Here is a 27,183-nt window from a genome sequence, read left to right as displayed (position 1 = left end):
CATCTACAAGGAGGATTTCAAATGACAAGTATAGAGAGTGAATTTGAAATCGAAAAGATGAGAGAATTTCAACTGTGATCTGCACTATAGTATAGCAGCTAAAAACCTCATAAAAACCCAAGCATGAAATCCAAAAGCAAACATTCGGAACCAAAATCATCTAACTACTGCTGCTAAACAAGGAGGATAACCTGGGTTTCCCTTAAAGGATGAAGTGAACAATTTGTGACAAAGTAGTGCCAACAATCTTACACCCATTTGGCACCATATAACATTTCACAAAAGAGATACAAAATAAAATACATCAACGTAATCCCTCAACTTATTGCTTTGAAGAAACGAAAAACTATATAGTATTCAGTTGTTACTTTACAAGTATTCATAACTTGAACATGCATTTCATTGCATGCCTTTAAATCGATTTACTGGTGCTCTTAGGGAAGAGATGTAACTCGCATCTGCTTTCTCAATTCCATCAAAAACATAACTGAAAGGAGGCATTTTTATGTATTTGCCCGAACCACGTTTAACCTTTAGTTCGTTATTTTCCCAAACAATCCTTCCACCCGCAATAGTTATCTCAACTTTTCCCTGCAGAACATCAAAAACAAAATCTTCCAAATTCAACACATACAAAGAGCCAATGTCAATCTGAAATGAAGAAGGTATGTTGCGAGTGAGACCTAGAGAATTTTATATATGCAGCAAGATTTTCTTTTGCAAGTTACTTTCATTTTCTTAAGTACATCTAATAACACTAATAAGATATTCTTTGACTTGTTACAGTGCAACCAGAATATCCAAATTTCTAATGCGTATAAACATAATAAAGCAGAATGCCCAAAAAACACAGTAAATACTCATTAATTCATTCTATTAGTTGAACTATATTAATTATAAAACTGATTATATGAAACTGAAGATTAACCACATAAAATAGCAGGTATCTTTCATTAGATTGCACTTGATTCTAGACCTAATTTGAAGGATCTACACATGCCAAATCCTCCACAAATTCAAGGTGGCAATTTTCTTTACAAATAAACTACTGAAAGCTGGGCACTGATATGTCCTTCAAAATATTGTTTTGTAACAGCAATGTCTTAAGCAGATGTCCATCGGATAGTTTTCAAACAACGGGAATTCATAGCACTTTAAAGTCCATAATGGATGTCCCATTGATGATTGCACAACATTGTATGGATATTTTTTTTTAGTAGAATGCAATATTGTATAGATAATGAAATAACAAGCATGAAATTTTATCTGGACAATGCATCATAAACCTCAAAATCAAAGAAGAATCACATAGGACTTTGACAATCGCTATGTGATCAGCTATAGAACTCTATAAATCTAAATAAGCTCAAAGTAATTTAATCTCTAGAAAGCGATGCCACATTCAATTCCTTAATTATAACAAGCAGTAATGAAAAATTACCTTCCCAATCCATCCCTCATAGACATTTGTATCTGATCTTGAATGGTGAGAATTTGAGCTTATTTGAAAACTTGAATTGGGATTTAATATGATTATGTCTGCATCCGACCCAGGAAGTATTGCTCCCTTCTGTGGATAGATATTGAATATCCTAGCACTAGAACGTAATTCATTTCAAAGGCCAAGATGCAACAACTGAGTAGCTCAGGTGAGGTTGAAGAGCCAAAAACTAGGATCTTCAAAAGTATAATAGGTACAACAAATGCTTAAAGTGAATAGTCAAAAGATAAGATTGGTGATGGTATACCATTCAGTGCTTGTTATTCGAACATAATCAGTGACAGATATTTTCCCTGAGGCCTGAAAAATAATAAACCAGGAAACAGAATTGTCCTTTTTTAGGAAAGAAGAAACTCCAAAGGCTACCTATCTTGATATGGTTTCAGTTAATTTATTATTGGACACTTGTGTATATAATTTTCTATGACTGATGAGGTCCAGTACAGCTTACCACCATTGTATCCCAAACCAGATGCATTCTCTCCTCAATGCCTACATGTCAATTCCAAGTAAGACACTGCCTTTAGAAATTAGAAAATAACATCTGGACTACATTCATGATTCGTGCTATTTGTAAGCAAAGGACAAGATGGATTACCATTGACACCATTTGGGATTTTTCTGAAATCATCTATTCCAAAAGCTTTCTGTGTTGAGTTGAAGGTACAGTGGTCGGTACCAACTAGCTGCAAAATGTAAAAGCATTAACAGGTTTAGGACACAGGAATAGCATCAAGATCAGAAATAAGTTGAAGACATAATAGACTTTTACTGGATGTAGTACATTATACTTTAAGGCAGTAACATTAAGTATGTCCTCAACACATCAACTTTGAAGAAGAAGAATTCAAGCACAATTCTGGAAAAATTTGGTAAATGGGAATAGGAAGATTCATCATTAATAAGAAGAATGAAAGTTTATGGAAATTTGGGAATGGGAAGTTGAGTACTATTAATTAGTTGTAAATAAAACGACGCCATTTGGAAATTCTAAATTTACCAGTATTGTGCTTATACACTCATACGTGCACATTCGAGTGTATATTGTGCACTTTAAAGAATAGAAACATGCTGAAAATATTTGAGAAAATTTGTAAAATGGGAATATTGAATCTTCCTATTTAGTGGTCTCTTGTTGTAAGAGAAAATTCTCTCTAGTTTAGAGAGGGAAAGTCCACTGTGGTGGGTGGTTTCGAAAAATTTCAAAATTCCAAAATCTCTAAACTTTTCCAATTTTCCTCAAACTTTATTCATGAACTTCATCAAACCTTGAATCTCCTAAAGCTCACAAATCCCTAGACTATGTAGGAATGCTACCTTTTTAAGTTTTTTCAGACAAAATACTTTGCTTTAGCCTAGTTTTCAAAGCTTTTGTAGAGAGGTGGAGGTTTATTAACAAAATATCTTGGTGATGATCTTCTGCACAGAGCTCAGATGGTTACCTCATAAAAACAAAATCAAATGACATTGCTCTCAGTCTACATATGTTTCTTCATAGCTTTTTCTTCCTAGATCAGTAGTCTTCATAGTAGTAGAATTGTAGGAAAAGCTTTATCTTAGTTTTTTTCTTGTCAGTTCCTTTTCTCGATCTGATTGGTAATAGATTAGTAACGTCTCAATTGTCTCTGCCGACCTTGCTGCCCTCTTGCTTCAAATCTGTGGCTGTTGGATTCCGGGTACTTATTGGGCTCTTAGAGAAAACTCTCTCCCTCTGAGGGTGAGGTTTGGGAAGTCTATACAAGGGCAGGAATAGTCTGTGGAAGTTTCTGTGGAACTGCTATGGAGGATTTAAAGAACATTATGAGGAATTCTGTACTAACTAAGAAGAAGCATGAAGGTGTAATGCTTAAACATGGATGATGTGAAAGGGTGTAGAGAGGAATGCCGCAAAAGTCTAATTGGAAGGGTCTACCGGAATAAAGTAGCAAATGTAATGGGGGTTAGAAGCTTCACAACTACTATTTGGGTGTTTGCAAAAAATGTGAAAGTTATGGAGCTGGGAATAAACATGTTTCAGTTCACTTTTCAGGAATGAGGAAGAGCAGGAAAAAATGCTGAACAAAAGGCTGTGGATTTTTGATGGGCAACCGTTAGTCCTCCAACCATGGAGGGAAGGAGTGGAAGAAGATCAAGAGGCCTTCAAGAAAACTCTGGCTTGGTTTCAAATTTGGAATCTGCTAATTAGCTAGCCTACCAAGGAAGCAGGTAAGAAAATAGGCAGGGTTTTTTCAGCAGTAAAAGAGGTTGTCATTCCTAATTTTGGAAGTAGAGATGGTAGACACATGAAAATCCTGGCTGAAATTGATTTTACACAACCAATTATGAGAGGTACTATGGTTAAAATGAATGGGATGTGTGACGTCCCCACTTCTCCCAAGGACGAACCCAAGGGTATCCGCGGGACGCCTGCCCAACTCTCGTCAGGACTCAAGACAATTCAATTCAAACTTAATGATACATACCAAATAATACAAGTCTAAAATGAAGAAAAGTTACTTCCTTAACTGAATATTCAAATCTTACATCATATTCTCAAAAGATACATCAAGTTCCAAAATACAACCATTAAAAGTCAACTAAACATTTACAACCAAAAATTCAATCAAAAGTATAACCTAGTCGGCTTTTCCAAAATCTTCCAATCCACCTATTAAGGAAAACAAATCTACGGGGTGAGCGATTGCTCGTGAGACCAAGAAACACACATGCAAACACATAGTTCAAGTAACAATCACAATTTAACAAGTAAAACAATAATATTCAGGTAATTAACAATTCGAGTGAGAAAAGTAAACAGAAACAATTCAAGGATATGGGAACTCTCAGGAGCTAATTTCCACTTGCTTTGCCAATGCCCGATCAATTACCTCCCCGCGATGACACTTCGTCAACCGGGTCGATATTTAGTCCGTAGAAACTTCACTTATCCGTTTTTCGTCCACCATACATACCCCACTGGGCCCGAACTTCTATAAAGGCACTACTATACGAGTATGCCAAGCATGATCTCTCCAATAGATCAACCTTTTAGTTTTTCTCATGGCTCACCAAACTTCCCGACCAAACCCTTGCCGGTTCGAGTCCAAGGTCGGTCGATGAGTTTGGGCGTCTCCCAATTAAGTTGTGTATCGAGGAGATTCACTCCAACGATATGTATACAGTTCAGTTAAAGGTCGAGGAGATTCACTCCAACGACATATGCAGCCATAGCATATAATTCAGTTTAAGTAATTCAATTCAGTTCAGGTAATTTAATTTCATTTCATTTAAATGAGAACGAATGCGATAAAGTAAACACTCGACTCAGCAGTTATCAATTATTCAGTCCAATTGGAGCAATTCACATAATTGTAACAAAACATGCACTTGACACTCACCTAATCAAAATAAGAGTGGTGCACAATCAAATATTTAGGCGTCCTTTGTGAGATCCTCTTGAAGGTCTCCTTGAGTACTTGAGCAATTAATAATTGACTATCATATACCATTGTTTAAAAATTCCTAGTTAACAAGAGAGATTGTACACTTGTATAATCTAAGAAAATATCATGAAAGAGAACCTTAATTACTCGTAAATCGAAACTCAAAAGTGGGGTTTAATAATACAAGAAAAAACTGATTTTCATCTTTGAAATCAAGTGTAAAACGGTCAAGCAATATCGAAGGGTAATTGAGAGTTTATAAATATTCAATTCCTTTTAAGTTCAGAAATTCCAGATTTGAGGTGCAATCTTTGAAAGATCATATCTCACTCTCTGTAGGTTCAAAATTGAAAAACTTGGTACCGTTGGAAACTACTTCCAAAGTACTAAAAGTTCCTAGAAGACACTTTTCCATGATTCTAAATGGAAGACACTCAAATTTCGGTTTAAAGTTCTGACTTACACTTCCAAGACAGATTCGGGGTTGATTTTTGGCAAACTTTGAAAATTCGGCAAAATTCACAGAATGTGAACTAACCTCTAAAATTTGAAACTCAATTAGAGTTACAATCAAAGTTTAAAACACAACTAACGGAACCAAAATCGGAGTTTCGAGTATCAAGATATAGCAGTCCAAATTTAGCTAAAAATAAGGACAGATTGCACATTTTCCAGATTTGAAAAAACGACTTTGGACCATCATTTGGGTATCGAAATGGTCTTGGATTGACACCAAAATTGGTACAACTCAATTTCCATATGAGGACTACTCCTCTACCAAATTTCATTGGAAAATTCACACGGGAAGGTAGTATACCAAACTATCAAAGTTCAAGAAAATCCCAAGACCAATCTGTCTTTTGCTTTTTTCTTCCTTTTTCAAACATTTTGTCCAATGAAAACGACTCAAATCTGGCTCATTTATGAAACAAAAGTATAAGAAATATCCAATATACATTTGGTGGTGGCGTGACATCAAAATTTGCAAAACAACAAGTCCCAAGTCAAGCTAGGCCATTCGGCTAGCCAAAATTAGGATTTTCTATCACTGGTGCAGTTCTGTAATTTGGCCACAACTCACTCAATTCAACTTGGAATTGAGCATGGTTGGTGGCGTTGGAAACTACATTCATAAGGCTACAATTCCTCAGAAGAAAGCGTTCTGAAATTCAGTTCATAACTAGCTCAAATTCAAGCAACAAGCCTCAGCTCATCACTGACCTTCTAGCAAATCAATAAAACAGAACATGTAACTTTGGTGAACTAGTACGGCTCACTCACTTCGAATCAGGGGATGCATTTTATATCGTTAGAAAACTGGAAGTGTCTAGTTTCAAACGCCGCAAACGGCACTTGATTTCGACGTCTGAGCAAAGAGTTATGATCGTTCAAAGTTTACTGCCAGAGAACCCCTGTTACCCGTTTTCCAGATTTGAAGATATTTCGAAAATCCAACTTTTGCCCAACCAAATCAAGTGATTTTTGGTGGAAACTTTCCACACATCCTATACAATATATCTACAACAAATTTAAGGTCATTTAATCACAAAAAAATCGAACCAAGGGCTCGGCAAGAACAGGACAGAATTCGGCCCTTCTTAGCTTCAACTTTCCTTTAATTTTCCTACCACTTTTTCAACTTATATCCACTTGTTTAACACTTAATCAACATAAATAACAACCATAATCATCATATCAGTCCAACATGTCTATTGTGGGATTTCATAGAGCCCACTCAAATGATTTTCAACCAAATAAAGATACCCACATGAAGCTACAAGCTTCCAAGTCAAATTTAACTCACTAAAACCAAGTTTAAAAGGTTAGATGATTACCACCTCTTGGATGATGAAAAATCAGAAATTTTGGGTTACTAAGAGCTCCAAGAAACCGTGAGAAAGATGCTCTCTTCCTAGTCCAAGTGAATCTCCAAGTTGTTGCGAGTTTGTGTGATGAATTTGGAGTGAAATAGTGAGAAGATTTGAAGTGAAATGAAGTGAAAATCTTGTTCTTCTTCCTTAGCTAAGTTTCGGCCAGCCGTGAGTGAAGAAGAAAGAGTGTAAAGGCTGATGGTTAAGCTTCTCTTGGAAGCTTGGTAGTTGGTGGTTTAAGTTTGGCACAAAAGTCAACTTTGAATAGTGCGCGCACGCGCGCGTTTCGTGCACGTTTACTCTCAGGTTTGTTTCACTTGTGCACTAAACTTCTAATGCACTTCATTTAACACTATTATTATCCACTCTTAGTAGTCTAAAAATAATTTTTTAAAGTCCTTCAATTAGTTACGCGCGGGAAAACGCGAACTTCCGACTTGCGTGCGATAAAGCGTAATTTTTAAAAAATTCTTATAACGATGATATAACTAACTAATATTAGGGTAATTAATCATAAAAATACCTATTTTAAAACTAACGCATGAGTTCTCAGTTCTCCAAGGTCACTGTACTCTCAAATCAAATATTTTCTCCAAACGCGTATTCACTAAATCTTGCTAAACGAGCTTCCAAAAATTAAATTTATTAACGGAACGTTTTAAAAATATATGCAAGCCATAGTTCCATGTAAATGGTTCTAAAAGAGTTGAAATAAATTATTCGGAGAAAACGGGTGGATAATTATTTAAATAAACCAATAATATGAGTTTAAAATAAGTAAATTTTTGGATCCTCACATCCTCTCCCCCTTAAGAAAATTTCGCCCTCGAAATTATATCTTGATTTGAGAACAGATCCAGATATTTTTCTTGAATTTCTTTTTCAACTTCCCAGGTTGCTTCCTCTAGTCCATAGTTCCTCCAGAGAACTTTCACCAACGAAATTCGCTTGTTCCTCAATTCTTTCACCTTACAATCTAGAAGCTTGATCGGTTTCTCCTCATAAGTCAGGGTTTCATCAATTTCAATATTTTCCGGTTGCAGGATATGAGAAGGATCTGGGTGATATTTCTTGAGCATGAACACGTGAAAAATATTGTGAATCCGAAACAGACTCGGTAGCAATTCCAACTTATAGGCCACATTTCCTACACGTTAGATAACCTTATAAGGTCCTACAAATCTCGGTTGTAACTTCTTTCCCTTTTCTGCCATCAAACTCGCTTTCAGAGGAGTAATCTTAAAGAATACTTGATTTCCAACTGCAAATTCTAAATCCTTCATTCGATTATCTGCATAACTCTTCTGACGACTTTGTGCGGTTTGAATCCTCTGGCATACCAATTTCACCTTTTCATTCGCCTCCTCAATCCAAGGCACTATAGTCGGGTCTAAGATTTTTCGTTCACTTACTTCATCCCAACAAATCGGAAACCTATACTTCCGACCATAAAGTGCTTCGTACGAGGCCATTTGAATCGAAGAATGAAACAAAATCTTGAAACAAACCTAGGGTCTCTATCGGACACAATACTTACAGATATCCCGTGTAACCTGATAATCTCATTCAAATATAATTTAGCTAACTTCTCCAATGGGTACTTCATACCAATCGGCAGAAAATGAGCCGATTTTGTCAATTTATCCACTATTATCCAAATGGCATCATGACCTTTTTGTATCCTAGGTAACCTTGATACAAAATTCATGGTGATATTTTTTCATTTCCACTCTGGTATCTCTAAAGGTTGCAAAAGTCTTGATAATTTTTTATGTTCAGCTTTAACCTGTTGACAAATCAAATAGGTCTGGACAAATTAAGCAATTTTCTTTTTCATGCTCTCCCACCAATACAAACTCTTCAAATTTTGGTACATTTTATTCCCTCCAGGGTGTACCGTAAATTTCGATCGGTGTGCCTCTTCCAAAATTTCCTTCTTAATTCCTTCATCCTTTGGCACTATTATCCGATTTTGAAACCTAAATATACCATTCGTTCCCAAGTTAAAATCTGACTTTTCTCCCTTTTTAACTTTCTCCAACCACTTTTGCACTTCACTGTCCTTTTCCTAAGTCTCTTTGATGCGTTCCAACAAAGTGGAGTTCACGACAATATTCCCAAAAATTACTTTTTTCGGTTCAAGTCGAGGGTTCCATATACTAACTTCTTCCAGCAATTGCATCTCTTTAATCATCAATCCCGCCATTTGCACTTGACGACTCAAAGTATCAGCCACTACATTGACTTTCACTGGATGGTACTTTATCGTGCAATCATAGTCTTCCAAGAATTCTATCCACCTATGTTGTCTCAAATTTAGCTCCTTTTGAGAAAATAAATACTTAAGACTTTTGTGGTCAGTAAAACCTCAAACGTTACCCCATAAAGGTAATGTCTCCATTTCTTTAAAGCAAACACTATAGCCACTAATTCTAAATCATGAGTCGGGTAATTTCCTTCGTGCGGCTTTAACTTCCTAGAGGTATACGCCATCACTTTCTCATTTTGCATTAATACACACTCAAAACTTTCCTTTGAAACATCAGTATAGACCACAAAACTATCCTTTCCATTTGATAGAGCTAATACGGGCACTCTTGTCAAACGTCTCTTCAACTCTTGAAAACTCTCTTCACATTTAGAACTCCATATAAACTTCCCACTTTTCTTGGTTAACTCAGTCATGGGTCCAGCAATCTTAGAAAAATTCTTGATAAATCTCCGGTAATACCCTGCTAACCCTGTAAAACTTCGAATTTCAGAAGGATTTTCCGGTCGTTTCCATTTAGAAACCGCTTCAATTTTGGCTGGATCCACTTTAATCCCATCATTAGAAATTATATGACCCAAGAATGTCACTTCTTTCAACCAAAACTCATACTTGTTGAACTTAACATACAACTGATGTTCCCTCAAAATTTGTAAAACAATTCTCAAATGTTTATCGTGATCCTCCAGAGTCTTCGAGTACACTAGTATGTCATCAATGAATACTAACACAAATTGGTCCAGATAAGGCTTAAAGACCCTGTACATCAAATCCAGGTGTATTCGTTAACACGAACGGCATTACGGCAAACTCAAAGTATCCATACCTCGAGTTAAAAGCAGTTTTGGATATATCCTTCTCCAAAATCCTCAACTAGTAGTAACTCTGTCTAAGATCCAACATGAAAAATACTACCGCCCCTTGCAATTGGTCAAACAATTCATCGATGTGGGGTAAATGATACTTATTCTTAATGGTGACATCGTTCAAGTCTCGATACTATATGCACAGTCTTAAACTCCCATCTTTTTTCTTGAGAACTAAGATCGGGGCTCCCCACGGTGAATCACTCTCCTTTATAAAACCCCGCTCCAGTAGATCCTGTAATTGTAATTTTAACTCTTTCAATTCAGTTGGAACCATTCCATACGGTGTCTTAGAGACAGGTGCCACTCCCGAAGTTACATCAATCTTAAAAGCTTTATCTCTTTCAGGAGGTAAAGACTAAATTTTCGGGAAGGACATCTGGATACTCCTTCACTACAGGCATGTCTTCTAATTTCACTTTATCACTAAGGGTATTGATAAGGAAAGCCAGATACCCCTAAACTCCCTTACTTAACATTTTCCTAGTTCGAATCCCTGAAATAAGTGCAGATAAGGTGATGGAGGTTGTCCAGAACCCAGTTCAGGAGGAGGATCCTGAGAAGAACCCTGAGGAGGAGGTTCCACCTGATAGCCCCTGAGGACTAGGCTTAGAGTGACCGACCTTTTGACTGCGTGGCCTACTTTTGAGGTACTTGACTTTACTTTAGTCGTATGTGAATAAAAGTATTTTTGTGGCACCTATGTGCTATATTTTTGTACTTCCCCCATGACTTGCAAATTGTATGAGTTTTGAAGTGTTAATGAATGTAAATTATTGTTATTTTCAATGTTTCTCGATTGGCTCTTGTTTTGAGTATTTTCTCGGGTAATCACTTTTATTTTTGCACTAGGCACCATTAGAATTATGGACGGATGAAGAAGTGGTCGAGATCGAGGTCGTGGGCGAGGGTCTAGGCAAGCCCAACCTCAAGGAGATGATCAGGGATCGGCAACTGGGCCGACTCAAGGACAAGGAAATTTAGAGAGTGATCAAGTGGCTACTGCCATTAATAGAATGACTGATATCCTTGAGCGGTTAGCCGAGAGACAGAGTCCAGGGCCATTTAATCAGCCCGGGGGCTAGGATAGAGGGGAAGATAGGGCTTTGGAGAGATTCCTAAAATTTAACCCGCCTAAATTCACTGGAGAGCTCGACCACGAGGTAGCGGAGAATTGGTTGGAGAGAATGGCCAACATATTCACCGCCTTAGACTATACCGAAGATAAACAAGTCAATTTTGCTCCTTTCTAATTTGAGGAAGTGGCACGTGCCGGGTGGGACATGATAAAAGGAAAGTGGGAGAGAGTCCAAACCCTTTGGACTTCGGAGAATTTCACGAAGGAGTTCAACGAGAAGTTCCTTCCGCCTCTAATCCAAGAGAAACGGGAGGATGAGTTTGTAAAGTTGAAACAAGGAACTCTTAATGTAGCTGAGTATGAAGGAAAGTTTACTAAACTTTTTAAGTACGCTCCCGAATTGGTGACCAACGAGCGGAAAAGGATAAGACGGTTTGTACAAGAGCTTAATGTAGAAATCCAGGAGGGCTTGGCTGCGGCCTAAATCTTTACGTTTACTGAAGCTTTAGAGAAAGCGCAAAGAGTTGAGAGCGCAAGAATGCAAGTTAGGGATTTCCACAATAAGACATACTTCCGGACAGGCTAGTAAGAGTGCCCACCTTCCAAGATGGGAAGAGGAATGGGAGGAATGAGAACCATTGGAGTTTCGAGAGGAGCTTTATCCAGAGGAGGTCGTAGTGGGCCAGTTCAAGCGAGAGGAGTGCCTTCTAGTGATTCGGCAGTGACACCTCAAGTTACTTGTGGTTACTGTGGTAAACCAAATCACTCAGAGAATGATTGTTGGAGGAAGTCGGGAAAGTGTTTGTTCTGTGGTAGTATCGAACACCAACTCGCGAATTGTCCAAGTAAACTAAAGGTAGGAGGTAGTACTCAAAGGCCAGAAAAATCAACCTCTAAACAGACTAGTGCTGGAGGAAGTCGACCAAAGGTGCCTGCTAGAGTTTACGCATTGGACTACCAACAGATTCCAGATGCGACTAAGGTGGTTGAAAGTACGATCCCTATTTTTCAACGTGTAGCTAAGGTTTTAATTGATCCAGGTGCAACGTATTCTTTTGTAAACCCTAATTTCATGAGTGGAATAGACTTGAAACTAATTAAATTACCTTCTGATTTAGAGGTTAGAACATCTATTGGGAATCAAAGTTTATTAGCTAATTTGGTATATAAGGATTGTGAGATATGTGTTGGAGAACGGAATCTACTGGCTGCTCTAATGGGTTTGACGATTAAGGGATATGATGTGATCCTAGGAATGGACTGGTTAACCCGTTACAATGTCCAGTTGGACTGTAAGACGAAAACAGTAGAATTGTGCATTCCGGAAGAGGCAACCCTGAAATTGGATGTAAGGGGTAGATTCTGAGGACCAAAAAATTTACTCATTTTAAACTCATTATTTGCTTATTTAAATAATTATCCACCCGTTTTCTCCGAATAATTTATTTCAATCCTTTTAGAACCATTTACATGGAACTGTGACTTGCATATATTTTTAAAACGTTCCGTTAATAAATTTAATTTTTGGAAGCTCGTTTAGCGAGATTTAGTGAATACGCGTTTGGAGGTAATATTTGATTTGAGAGTACAGTGATCTTGGAGAATTGAGAACTCATGCGTTAGTTTTAAAATAGGTATTTTTATGATTAATTACCCTAATATTAGTTAGTTATATCATCGTTACAAGAATTTCTTAGAAATTGCGTTTTATCGCACGCGAGTAGCTAAGTTCACGTTTTCCCGCGCGTGACTAATTGAAGAATTTTAGAAAATTATTTTTAGACTACTAAGAGTGGATAATAATAATGTAAAAGGAAGTACATTAGAAATTTAGTGCACAAGTGAAACAAACCTGAGAGGAAACAGGCACGAAATGAGCGCGTAGGCGCACTATTCAAAGTTGACTTTTGTGCTAAATTTAAACCACCAACTACCAAGCTTCCAAGAGAAGCTTCACCATCAACCTTTACACTCTCTCTTCTTCACTCAAGGCTGGCCGAAACTTAGCTAAGGAAGAAGAACAAGATTTCCACTTCATTTCACTTCAAATCTTCTCACCATTTTACTCCAAATTCATCACACAAACTCATGTGAGAACCGGGTCTCCAAATTCTCACATAATGCACGAGAGAATTGAATTTAGAATTTAGAATCTATAGCAAGAATTGAATTTAGAATTCCAGGGACTGATTATGGGTTATTGACATAAACTATGTTATGTTTTTCTCTATTTTGAGCTCATTAGTTCGTTTACCTTAGTACTAGTAGTTATCCAAGTACTTCAACAAGATTCCTAAAAAAAAAAAAATGTTCGAGGAGCTGAGGACCGAGTCCGTAACCGGTCAGTCACCTTATCCAGTTCTCACACTTGCCCACGTCACCATCTCGCGCCTTAGAAATTATATTGGCTTCTCCTTTGCCTGAGGCTTCGGCCTTCGTCTCCTCCCTGACTTCCTCACGCTTCTTTCGCTTTCCTTGTCCTAAACTTTCAACTTCAAAAATCCATTTTTTCGAATAATAAGAAAAAAGGGAAAGAGGTTATCCAATGAAACTCTAACAAAAGCAATAAATTCTCACAAAAAAACAAAAGAACAAAAATCCCACTCGGGAAAGTCTTAAATTCTTTATTTTTTTGGGGAGTGAAATGTTCCGTAGTAGTAATAATGATGATTTCTCCGGCTCCTCGGATTTAAATGAAGAGGATATGATTAAAGACCCGCAACCCGATGCTTCCACTTCTGGTAACCTCCGAAAGTCCGTAAGCCAGAGCACGTCATCATTAACCTCCAATGGTTCAGTCGAATCGATATCTGCGACCCGGTTCTCACATGGGTCTAGACGGAAAAGCAAGAGATGGAGAGGGTGGTGTCAGAGGAGAGGTCTCTAAATTCTCACATAATGCACGAGAGGGGTAGAAATGAAATCCTGACAATCCCTACTGAGGACGAGACAGGATGTACTTGGTGGGAAATGAGAAAGGATTTTACAGTGTAAAATCTGGGTACATGTGGGCTAGGCAGAAGAAGTAGAAAAAGAAAAGAGATGACTGGGGGGAATCAAATCAGAGCAAGAACATGCAGGGGTCAAGAGTATGGAAAGAGCTACGGAAATGCTTAAGAGGGGTACTAACAGTAAATGAAGTACAAACTAAAGCACTTCATATGGAAGTGCTTAAGAGGGGTACTAACAGTAAATGAAGTAGCAGTGAACAAAACTGGAAAGGGAAACCCCATGTGCAACAGATGTGGAGAAGCAGTGGAGACATTAGCACATCTGCTGTTCCACTGTATAAGGGCAGGACTGATTTGGAAGGCAGCACCTATACGGTGGGATGGCTTAAATCGGCTAAGAAATTCATTCTGGCATTGGTGGGGAGAACTAATGCAGGCAACAAAGAGAGAGGAAGGCAATGATCATATTGTATTGACAGTGAACCTGCTGTTACAAGTCAGGAAGGCGAGAAATGACAATCAATTTAATGAGGTGGAAAGCGATCCTTTCTCTCTGGTCAACAAAACCTTACTTAAATGGAGAGAAAGCCAGGAAGCAACAAAGAATCAGGAAGATGAGGGAGATGAGAGGATCATGAATAGAAGTGAATATACTAAATGGGAACACCCTGAGAAGGGAGCATAAAGATCAATACAGATGCAGCTTTCAACAAAAGATTGATAGTCGAGGAAAATGGTGGAAATCGAATCAGATTGCAAAGAGATACTCGACAAGATAGTAGAGAAGGAGTGGAATGATAAATGGGTTGGCATGATACTTGAAGATATCTCCAGGTTGAGCTGTATGTTTGAGAAATGTTGTTTTTCTTTTGTTAAAAGAAAATTCAACTATGTAGGTCATATTCTGGCAAAGTTTGCCACTAATATTTGTAAGGAAACCACTTGGAGGAATTCTTTCCCTGTCTGGCTAATGAGTGCAGCTAGGGAAGACTCCATGAGCAGTTGCTCAAAGATTTGTACTTAAAACTTAGTTTGATATGAAATTCTGCCACTTTTGGGAAAAAAAAAGAATCTTCCTATTTATATTTTCCAAAATTTCCAAAATATTTTCTACAGTTTGGTTCCTTGGATGAATGCAAGTTAAATGTGTTACTACTGCTAAACAAAACCATCTAGCCTACTGTACGGTAATTACATCCGCCACCAGACTTCTGATCACCTTCAGACTTTTCTCCCCTCTATAAGAACTTAATTACCGCAACAAAAAACCTGTCCTCCTCCATTGTGATGAGAGAACCACCCAACTTTCTCGAATGCCATTCTTAATACATCAGTGTCCAAATAAATGACACCTTAGATTGCTTTAAGATTATCATAAAGTTGCTTGAAATGTTATGATATAAGTAACTTTCTCCTTCTAAGTCAAGTACTAAAAGATTGTTCAGAAATCAATTCTTTGATATTTGGACGGAAACTATCTTCAGACAAAACACATTCTACATCCACCTAAATGGAGGCTTAAAGGTTGTAAAACTGTGCAACCTCCTTAAAATTCTCTTGCACTTCATGGAATACCTTACGACATGAAAATAATCTTATGTTTGTAAGATGAAACTCCATCCTCCCATATTTGAATATCTTACCCTTTCGGCTGGTCCCAAAAGACACCTATTCTTAGACAGGAATTATAATAGCCTTAAATGGCTTGCATACACTAAGAGGTAGTAATCCTATGTCTTCTCCATTAACTTTTCAATTGCAATGAGCCAAAATGAATTAAGGCATCTATTTCACACTTATTTATTTAAGCAATTGCACCTTTGCATCCTTCTGTTAAACCTTGGATCCAGTCAAACAAACAAATTCAATAAGGGGTGGAACTTAATTTATGCCAATCATCAAGAGAAAACCTGTAGGACACCAGTTGAAAGTGCAGCCTGAAGAGCCTTTCCATGCCCTGCTGCTCGAATGGGTGGGCTCATGACAAACCTGAACATAAAAAGGAACAAAATTGTTCTCTATTTTACCCTGTTGAGGTAAGTGGCCATGAGCCTTCATAACAGACTCCATAGCCAGAGAAAGATAAAGAAAAGAAAGGAACTGATGGAGAGGGAAATGGGTTCTTGCTTCGCTGCTGTGTAGAAGTCTGGGTCCCAAAGGCCAGAATCATCAAGAACTAGACCTGAAGCCACTGGTTCACCAACAACTCGCTGACCTGCAATTCAACACAAATAAATAGATAAATAATATACAAGAATGAAATCAAAGAAAGAAAATTCCAGATCTATTCGAATATTGAACACCTATTATTATTCTCACTTGTGGATGATTATGGCTACCAGTGCACCAAATCATAGACTGCTAAAATGAACAAGACATAGCGAAACAATCATAAGAAGCTCTATGCCCGATTTCCTCGGGGATAAGCGAATGTGCATAAATGGGAAAAGAGGATGCACGCTAAACCTTTGTGGCTACACTTAAAAGAGTCAGAACTGGAAGCTTGCTGTTGATTCTCCAAGGTTAATTCTACCAATAAGAATTGCCCCTTAAGGCAGACCTGACTACCAAATTTTATAGCTCAATTCTGTGGAAGGTAGCACTCAGCAGAATTAGTCGCTGAACAGATGTGAGTTGAGTACAAGCATTTTTCTCCAACCAAAGTTTGTCACTGTTAAATAGGCATGAGCTGATTCTGAGCATCTTTTTGGTTAAGTTTCTTTTTGATTGATAGGTCAAGTATGAGACCCAATAATTCAGATCCAGAAACTAAATCTTAGAAAGAACAAACAACGTATATCCAATAAAGGTTGAAACTGAATGACTAGATTTAATCAAGCCAAGATGGGTTTGATACACAAAATAGCCTATTAAAGCAAGCACAAGCAGGACTTCACACATCCAAGTAGCTTCAGCACAACTCACTTACAGCCCACCGTTGAGCTATCTCTTGCAGCTCTAACACAAAATTCACGCTCTTTTAGCAAACCGAACATGTAGAGAACACCAAGATGTAGAACTATACCTTTTTCTTCTTTTGGCATTTCCCCTACCCTCTCCCCGTATGTATAAAATGGTGGTCTTATGTTTTGTCATATGTTGGTGTCCACTAGTTCAACCTGAATATATCTTAAGTACAAGAGATCATAGTCAAAGACAGTATGCTTTTTGGATAAAAAATAACGGAAATCAAGACAGACAGAATTTTCCTTAGCAGCCACTCATGAGTAGTTTAAAGTCTCTTGTTGATGTAAGTTACCTCTAATTCTCACCTTGTGTTTTATCCTGTGCATTGTGTGGGTGAGCACAACAGGTATACCTAGAACTGTTATACATCACAGATATGCTGATAATAACTTGTGTAAAACAATCAAAGGCAATAAGACATATTATGTGCAGCATGCAGATCCCTATATTTTTAACAATTTATCTTTTGCTAGCTGATAATTATTTGTACCAGAACTCATAATATACGACACCAAGAGTGCCTGATGTTATGATTTGAAAGATTTCTGAACATGATACAATGAATATCCTAAACACGAGCTAAATTTTGCCTTGTTCATGCAATTGAGCTGAATGAGCTGAAACTCATGTTTGCTTGAAAATTCACAAACTGAACTAAAGTACATATACATGAGCAGACACCTGACAGGTACAAGGCTATCTCAACCTTTAATATAAAAAAAAATTGCAGACATTCTCTATCTATTTTGGTCCAGCTAGTTTAAAACCATCTAGACAAGTGAAACGCATATCACCACACTCTTTCCAGATTCTGTAATTAGGTGCATTAGGTCGTGCATTTCAAAATGAAAAATTAAGACATGCAAGGCCAACTAAGTTAAAATGTTTGAGATTAAAAGAAGTGATAGAACCGTTAGATGCAATTCAATAAAAATATATCCTTGAATAAGCCGAAAAACAAGAAAAGGCCATTATGAACACTATGATATACAGTTACTTAACTGGTATGCCTACTTCCTAAACTATTTATGTGATCTACATTCTAATAAATGAAAAGAAAGAATAAAGAGAATTTCATTTTAGTAGATTGGCAGGTCAATAATCTCCTTTCTCTTTCTGTTTTTCCTAGTAAATAGGTCAATAATCTATTACATTACACATAACGATTAACAGCTAATAATATAGTTCATTGAAGGCAGAGATAAGTGAAGCAGACAAAACAGGAAATGGGTATATTTTATATCAGAAAATACAAATGAAGCATCCCACACAAACTGACACTGGAGGCACAGGAGCAAGTCATATAACAGCATCTATTTTATGGTTTTAAAAGACAAACCTGATTGCCGAGCTTTAGCTATTTCTTCCATTGCTTCGACGCTCATGACATGTACAACGTACAAAGGTGTGTTAACAAAACCAGCCAAACGGATAGCCCGAGCAGTGGCCTCTGCTTCTAGCTGCATGAAGATTTTGCTAACGGAACTGTCATGAACTATAAATCAAAAGGATCATGATAAAAAGTAAACCATTAATTCTCTTAGTTTGGGAAGACAATAATTAGAAGCAACAAATCTGGTCATCAAATTTGACATCTATTAAAAGTCAAACAAAAGAATTGTTGTGTTACTACTGTTAGAACTGCTATATATGTAACTTTATGGTGCTAATAAGAACTGGTGAACAGGAAAAATCCAAAATTCATTAACAGGATAGGGTTGAACTTTTCAGATGGACAAAACCACAGCTTTAGGTATTTGAAGACAACTAAGAAACACATTTTAAACTTGCATGACAAGTACTGACATAAACAGTGGTTGGCCCTTGAATATCCCCAGATCTCATGGATTTAAGGAGTTCCAGTCACATTGAGATCAAATACCCAATGAAAGAATCAAATAACAGTCCGCATTTCATGATAATATGAGACAAGAAACATAAAGGCCATCTCCAAGAGATCAACATCAGGACAGCAATGTATTTTTTGTTTTAAATCAAGACAGCAATGTAGAAAGTGTTGAAGAACATCAGTGCATTATATCTCGTTAACTGGGTATAGTATTCTACAACCAGGACAGATAATGTTCAGTTTGAGATTAATATATGTTTTAGCTCTTTAGACAATACGGATTTAGCATCATGTCATATACTCTAATAAGTGTATGACAATCTGCAGCAAACTAGTAACTATCTAGAGGTTAACTTTACAGCCAGTTGATTATTTTCAGCTGAAGTAGAAAAAAGAGACAAATTCAGCCATTTCATCCGTCTTTAGCAATCTACTGAATCTGATCCTTCCAAATTCCCTCATGAAAAATGCAATTTTATTCAGAAAATAGGACGAAGCTAATCAGCATACTCTCCCTCATGGTGTACTCACCACATACTGCTGAATGTAGTCCAATACAACAAAAGGAAGATTGGGATAGAGAGTAAAGTAAGACAATAAAGTTTAAATTAGATCCACGACCTAGAGGTCATGAATGTAGTAATGGTCAACAATTATTAAAGAAACAAATATCTTAACTATAAATCCCCTCATCATAACACCCCCGGGTCTGTCAAATCATACTAAAACTGATTTTGAAGAATTGCTCTTCACGCTTCCTTATTCCATCCAAAAACATTTTGAATAAAAAGTCACATAGAGATTGATTTGAGGAGATGAAACAGAATGATAAATGATCAAGAACATAAATTTAGGGTAACCAAAGAGGTGGTTAGAAAAGCCAGAGCCTCCTTCCTGTATTTCCAAAATTAAAGCAAATCTCAGATGAAAATGATAGTCTTAGGCTAAGAAAGTAGGCCCAAGTACAACAAAGCAACCATTTGAGTGAGTAAAGACCGCATGCAATTGTTTTATGAGCAAGAACTATGCAACTTCTCTGGAATAAGTAATAAAGACAAGGAAATAAAGGAAACACCCACATGGACAGTATCAACAAGGGACGTCTATTTGTACTCAAAAAGATTACCAAAGGGGGCCTTGAAAGTGCATGACCCTCTGGACCGGTAATACCAAGTTCAATCATTCTTTTCTGGCCTTCAAAAACAGCATCCCCGTTTTCCGCATGAACCATGGCTAAAGCACCAACAGACTTGCATTTTTTAAGTCCCTCCAACAGAAGCTCATCATTAATCATGAGAGCACCCTTGTACGCTAGGAAAAATTTGAAGGAGTTGATGCCTGCAAGGCAGGGAAAATTTGTGCAGTCAATCAAAAGGGAGGTATAACTTCTTGATAAATTACTGTATAAGCCCAACTCATGGAATTTTAACCTAGAAAAGTATACAAACCTTTCTCTTTAACCATAATTTCCATTTCTCTTGCAACAGTATCATCCCATTTGGTTATTGCCATATGGAAACCATAGTCCATACAAGACTTCTTTGCTTTTTCTACGTATGCTTTAAACCCTGAAGATAGACTCCCATTCACCGGGATGACAAAATCAATGTGCATGGTTGTTCCACCTGCTAGTGCAGCCGCTTGCCCGCTGAAGAAGTCATCAATTGTTTCAGTACCCATAAATTCAAATTCCAGGTGAGTGTGAGGATCAATTCCCCCTGACATTAATGGATCAAGGCAATACATCATATAAGGATCATCACAAAATAGAATATGCAAACAAAAACAATCACCAATTTAAAATTTCCAATTTAAGATAAACAACTGCAGTTTTGGAAGTATCAAGTTTGGAGAAAAAAATATACAGATTATAGAAGCTACCAAAGTGACAATAAAGTGAGAAATTAAGGAAAATGAGAAGGCAGATTACTGAAATTTCTAACCAAATCTAGAAGAGTTGTAGAATTATGACTAACTATAGCAAGAAGGTTCTGCAAACTTCAAAACAACTGTGCTATAGCATTAGCTCTGGCGAGAATATACTAAGTTTGCTCATATTTGTGTTCCACAACCATAAAAAATTTCATAATAGTTTTACTACTCTGATGTTTCACAACAATCCACTTTCATTTAATGCTCTTGCTTGGTTAAGTCTGTAATGTTTATCTGGTCCCAAAGTTGTATTTTGAAATATGCCAAAACTTGTGCACTTGACCAAATGCAAGTTAGCAGGCTGTCATAGCTACTGTTTCACCAAATTAGTCAGCCAGATGCCAACCTCTCAAAATATACTTGACCTGGATATGTATGAATTAATGGAAATAACAAGCCATAACGACAAAAAAAAAAGAAGCAATTAACGGAAAAGAAAAAATACTACATATTGAAAAGAAAAGAAACTTAAAACATTATCCAAGCTTCTCGATGCTCATGAGAGTAAGAGGTCTCTCCATGTGCAAGGGTCTCAGTCAAAGGGGCTGAAAGTAAAGAAGAAGGCTTTCGAGGCATAGCAAACTTTTCTAGTACAAACTCATGACACCTCATAATATTCACATGATGTCATGCCATGCCTTCTTGTGCTGCATTTTTTTCAATATATGTTATGCCTTGACCTTTTTCTCCATTAGGCACAGAATTATCTTTCCTTCTAATTCATTTATTTAGATGCATCAGTAAGCCATCCATTTTATGCATTTAAGAGTGTAACACCCCAGCACAGCTCCTCACTAATCTATGCATCTCATTTAAGTTACTCAGTAAACAACTATGGCACTTAAAAAGCTGAGATAAGAAAGCTAAAATTGAAAGGTACAAGACTTTGGACCAAAGGACTATTTAATAAATCATCTGCACTTTCACAACCATCTGCACAGGCTTTACTTGTTTTGCTCTGAGAACAACTAACTTACCATATTCAAAATTCAATCAGCTATACGCTTAAATTGATATCTTTTGGATGTGCTTTTCAAATGAAAGCAACACAGAAACAAGATCAATGGAATAACATGATTCATGTGAAGTATATAATAGAACACTAAAATTGTTCTCAAAACAATTTTAGTTTCTTTAAAAAAAAAAAAAAAAAAAAAACTGCACCCTCAACGAGAAGATATTACCTGGCATGACAAACTTTCCAGTGGCATCAACTATTGTAACTTCATCACTGACCTGAAGATGGGACTTCTGACGTTCAGATAGCAATTATGTGCAGTAAAATCATATACAAAAGAGGCATAATAGATTGCAAGGGCATCTGAGGTCATGTAATTTACAATCTAAATGAGAAGATACTGAGTTCTGAATGCTCAGTAAACCAAATTACAAAAGATGCAAGTAGACAATAGTGCTAAGAAGCCAAAATCTATTGACTTGCAGCCACAGACTTCATGCTACAACTAATTTCCCATTACATCTATATACATATACATATATATATATACAATTACATCTATATACATATACATATATATATATATATATATATATATATATATATATATATATATATATATATGAACAAATTCAACAACCAATGCAATGTATAACCATTGCTTCAAATTGTATATGACACACAACAAATCAAACTTCGCTCGCCATATAAGTCATGCTTTAAGATTCAAAATAACAATTTGTATGTGAACTTACTCGTTTTCATCAATCATTTCGTTCATGTTGTATGATTTGGTTTTGCAAAATAAAATCTGTCCTGCAAGCACATTTAGATTAAAAATAATTTAAGAGGCAAAAAATCCTGCCGGCCATTCAACTATTCAAATAGTATAATTTTGACCACTCAACCATTTCAAGTTTCAATTTGGCCACTTAACTCAATAAACAGGTACACTAGTAGCCATTCTGTCTAATTTGGCACGGACGGAGAAGACAAAAGATGAGGACATAATTGTCTACTCACTATATAGGGAAAATCATGAAAAGTCCCCTTAAGGTTCATAGTGTTTTGCACTTTACCCCCTAACATTATCTTTTTAGCACTTTATCCCCTTGACTGGTAGTCAAGGCATTCAAGTAGTAATTGTGGTGATGGTTAACAGGTAAAGGACAATGGTATCCCTGGTAAAATAATGGATAGACAAAACTGCCTACGGGTTCAGGTCGGGCTTTTTTTTTTCTTTTTCTCCATCTCTCATATTCCAGCAGCCACTTCTATGGCTGCACAATGACCTCTAACTTAAGAATCAACATCCAAATATCAACTTCTTTTATCTTTTCTTTAGGTTTCTCTGTTTTTGTGCTTTAAGGTCAAAGATAAACTTCTTAACTCAATAAATAGAAATGGGTGTCATTGGCTCTTGGATTGTGATCCAAAATTCATGCCCTTGGGGCTGTTATCTGTCTGGTTTGGTTACAATTATGCTTTCCTGGATGCCTCCGTGATTTTGTATAACTTTTGTGAATCTAATTATGTTCTAAAAAGGGAGCTGGTGCATTGTCTATACCTATTTGGCTGATCAACAGCCATTTTTGGCCCAATCCAATGTTAGAATTGCATTCTATGGGAAAAATCGACTCAAACAATGTCCCTTTCATCCAAAACTACATCTGTGGTGATGAGCACGGCAGCATGCTGGATTACTGCAGCTGCCATGGCTTGATTGTCTTCCAAAACCAGCAAGGAAGATGAAGGTGCAAAATGAAAACAAGAAAGAAATTAGTGAGAGGTGCTAAAATTATGTAGTTTAGCCATGTTTGTAGTAAATTATATGATAAAAAAAAATTCCATGTAACTAGAAAATATTTGGAAAGTGCTAAAACAATATATTGTTGACTCGTTCAAATTTTTCTTGTTGATAAAAAATCCTACATTTAGTGCTGGACAATCTTAACCCCGCTTTTATGCATGTTCTTTGAATTAATGGCAAATCACAACGGAATGACTGTACAAATGCCTATTCTGTGAGTTTGTGACCAATTTTTTCTTTTATGTAAATCAACAATCATTTCTTGGGGGTGGACTTGGCTACCCTTTTTCTTATTATTATTATTTTTTTTTGTTGAAGCTTGGTAACCAATATGAAACTCAAAATACTTGAGTTACCAAAAGTTTAATGGCTGGTAGGATTGTTTGCCTGCCCTAATTTAAAACATACTTCATATTCCTTGATTGGCATGACATTCACCCACTCATAATCAATATTACATCCTAAACATTAAAACATTGCCACCTGCTAATTTTCAAAATGACACCAGAACTTGGACAAATAGAAATTTCGATACCAGAAACCTTACCTGAAGGCCATACTACAAAATGAATGTAAAATGCAGCAGTCCACCCCATTCTATAGCAGTAACCAACATTTTCCGATTCATATTTGTTGGGTCAGGCTAAAAGGGCTGTTAATATTTAATTTAGACATAGCACTTACAGTTGTTCTAGCTTTAACATAAATCCATCTGAAGTCCAAAATAAGACAGCAAAGAAAGGTGATTTGATCAAATTTATTAGCATATATTGTAGATGTCACAAGTTATTTCAGTACTTAGCCATGATTTGATGAGATTTTCTTGACAAGACCTTATAAGACAGGACATGATTTAAACAGCAACATAATGGGATTAACATATGGGGTAAGCCCTGTTTTAGACGATATTAGATATGATATGCTCACTCTGTTCTACATACATCTAATGCACAATTCCATCTCTTTTGAGTATCATATAGCAGTTCACATATAGTCCATGAGATGTTACATATATTCAAATATTATAAATACTATTTTTGATATTTAGTGATTTTCTTAACGCACATACAGCAGTCTATTTTGCAAATAAATAGTGAATGACATTGTTTTAAAGAAAAATCTGATACATTTTCAAGATAATTATTTGATTATGCAAGAAATCCATAACTTAAGCTTTTCAGCCTAAAAAATTGAATAGAAGTTGCAAGAAAAAGAACCCAATTGAATGAAAAAAAGAGATGAGGGTTGACACCATTATATAGAGGTAATAACACAAGATGAAGACAAATTGACTGAGATGTGCTTGATGGTTTTAAAGCAACCCCTGTAAAAAAGACAACATGAAACATGGCACCCATGGCTAGTTTGTGCCATAATTAACATCAGACCAGTTCAAAATTTGTGATTCGACCATGCAACAACGAAATAGTACCTTGATGTTAGGTTTCACATCAGTAACAATCCCATTGTCTATAAAAACATCAGCGACCTGTTGATGGTGAGCATTTACAACTGTCCCTCCCTTAATCAAGATCGTTTGTGAAGTGGAGTCAGATCCTCCACATCCCACAACACTGTAATCCATCCTAGCATCACAAAACTACAATAGGGACAAAATTATGTCAGAAACATTCATCGATACTAGGTTTATCTACATTATTTAGTCAACTAAATTTTCTGCCACTTGCTTCTCCAACTTAGCAGAGAAGCACAAAAAATTGCCCATGGAGAATGTTTTTTTATCAGGTTTCGTGTTCTCCCATGGAATAATACCAAAAAGAGATTCGAGTCTCGGAAGTAAGATTTAAAGGACTAAGCATGTCAGGTTATCCATTGCAGTGAAATTTTGATTTGTTATTTTATAGTCGACACCAAATCTCCGTTTTACTCTCTCTGTCAATACTAAAACAGTCAATTTTGCAAATGGACATCAAATATCCCAGTTTTGAAGACAGAATGGGGACCTTCTATCTTCAATGAAGATGAAAAATAGCTCAATGTTCAAATTAGGTGGAGACTGATTTGTCATGTTTTCATCATTCTAACGCAAAAATTTTACACTAATGACTCACCACACATCAGTAAATAACCCACAACTCGCACAGACATCAGTACAACAGAACGTTACACTAAATACAATTGCGTCCTCTTTATTACATAGGCAACATAAACCACCCTTTTCACTAATTTTCCCTAGAGAAGAAACACCCACGAAGTACGGATGAACATGTAAATCGAAGTAGTAGTATTAACTTCATCAATAATTTAAAAGTCGAATTATCAAGAAATACAAACAGCAAATTTCTCGATTCATTCAATCATATCTCATTTCAATATCTCCCACTGCATTGCAATACTACATCATATCCAGGAAGAAGAAAATTGAAGCTATAAAATATACAATAAAAGAAGTAAAGGGAAAAAGAACAAAAGGAAGAAACTTTTACAATATTTCCAAGCAACCCATTAGAGTAAACTTGATGAAAATCCTCGATAAAGAGTTGCTGAATTTAGAAAGAGGAGTATATGTAGTAGTACCTCCTGAGAAGCAGAGGCTGTTGTCAGCGAAAGCAACAAGAGAATAGCGATGATTCTAGTGAATCTCTTCGTCATGGTGAGAAAACTAACAAAGCCCATTTGAGTGAGTAGTTGCTGGAATCGAATCAATGGTGTTTTATATTACTGGACTGAGCAGTGGATTGATTGAATAGACTGATGAGAAATCATTGAGGATCGATTTTTCAATAATCCAACAGTTGACTATTTGGTACTTGGCGCCTATTGACTTTAGTTACTTCCCGAATCTGGAACTCGAATTTTGACCAAACAATAGATGGTAAATTCTGTAGTGTATTCACATATTCCAAAGACAGGTGTGAAAAGTAAATTATATGGTAAAGAAGCTGGCACGTGGAAAGGTAAAAAATATGGCAAAGAAACTGACATGTACGGATGATGAAAGGAATATGTTTACAAAACCAAGTGGTGACCTATAACAGGCACGGGCCGGTTTGGAAATGTTGCGTATGGCAGAAGCTGGAAATGTATTGGGGTGTCACGGAATTAACATATATATAATGGGTTTAGAAATAAAACACCGAAGAGGAAGCATAAGCAGTACTAAACACAGCCATGCTTGGTCTTGAAGTAACATATGGACATTATTGAATAACGAGTTGAGAGCCTTTAAAAAGTGAAACTTAAGAAAATAAATGTTTGAAATATTAAGTTTTTTAATTATGTAATCTATTTTGATTATCGCTGTTCTAATATATAGTCATTTGGAGGATTTCTAGAGCTGAAGTACTAAATTCTTTTTGGACTTTTAATAAATTTGAGTTATTTTTCTTTTGGTTTCTGACTTTTCTAACAACTTTTATCTAACCTACTAAATTTGAATTATTGAAATTGATTTTAATTGTTATATTAGTAAAATATTAACATTTGTGGAAATTGGGTTCATGGGAAGACAGATTGTTGCCTGTTTCATATTTAATTGAATACAAATATCTCTACTTTACATAAAGCGTCCAAGACTGAGGAATAGTGGATTCCAATTGATTCTCCCGATTATGGGTATTACATCAACAAAATACTATATCTATTTATGGGCATTTTACTCTGAATAATTACATTTATGTAAAATAAATAAATGTTTATAACTAAAATTGAAAAACTGTTACACTAATATTTTTATGAAAGGTAAACT

General features: G+C 36.4%; 1 protein-coding gene across 1 annotated transcript; it reads right to left on the bottom strand.

The window, feature by feature from the left end:
* Nucleotides 1-182: 182 nt before the first annotated feature.
* LOC113710259 (dihydropyrimidinase) lies at nt 183-26,253 on the bottom strand. Its single transcript, XM_027233165.2, has 13 exons — nt 26,013-26,253; nt 24,907-25,074; nt 21,891-21,942; nt 20,223-20,492; nt 19,901-20,112; nt 18,265-18,385; nt 16,086-16,173; nt 15,869-15,947; nt 2,100-2,187; nt 1,953-1,993; nt 1,749-1,801; nt 1,442-1,598; nt 183-591 (listed from the first exon to the last, which is right to left on the bottom strand). Exons 1-13 carry the CDS (start codon nt 26,109-26,111, stop codon nt 400-402), a joined length of 1,620 nt encoding a protein of 539 aa, XP_027088966.1. The 5' UTR covers nt 26,112-26,253; the 3' UTR covers nt 183-399.
* Nucleotides 26,254-27,183: the final 930 nt, after the last annotated feature.

Source organism: Coffea arabica, chromosome 6e (genome assembly GCF_036785885.1).
Source record: "Coffea arabica cultivar ET-39 chromosome 6e, Coffea Arabica ET-39 HiFi, whole genome shotgun sequence".
Taxonomy (NCBI): Eukaryota; Viridiplantae; Streptophyta; class Magnoliopsida; order Gentianales; family Rubiaceae; genus Coffea; species Coffea arabica.
The sequence above is the reverse complement of the archived record's forward strand: the minus strand, read 5'-3'. Positions and strand labels throughout refer to the sequence as shown.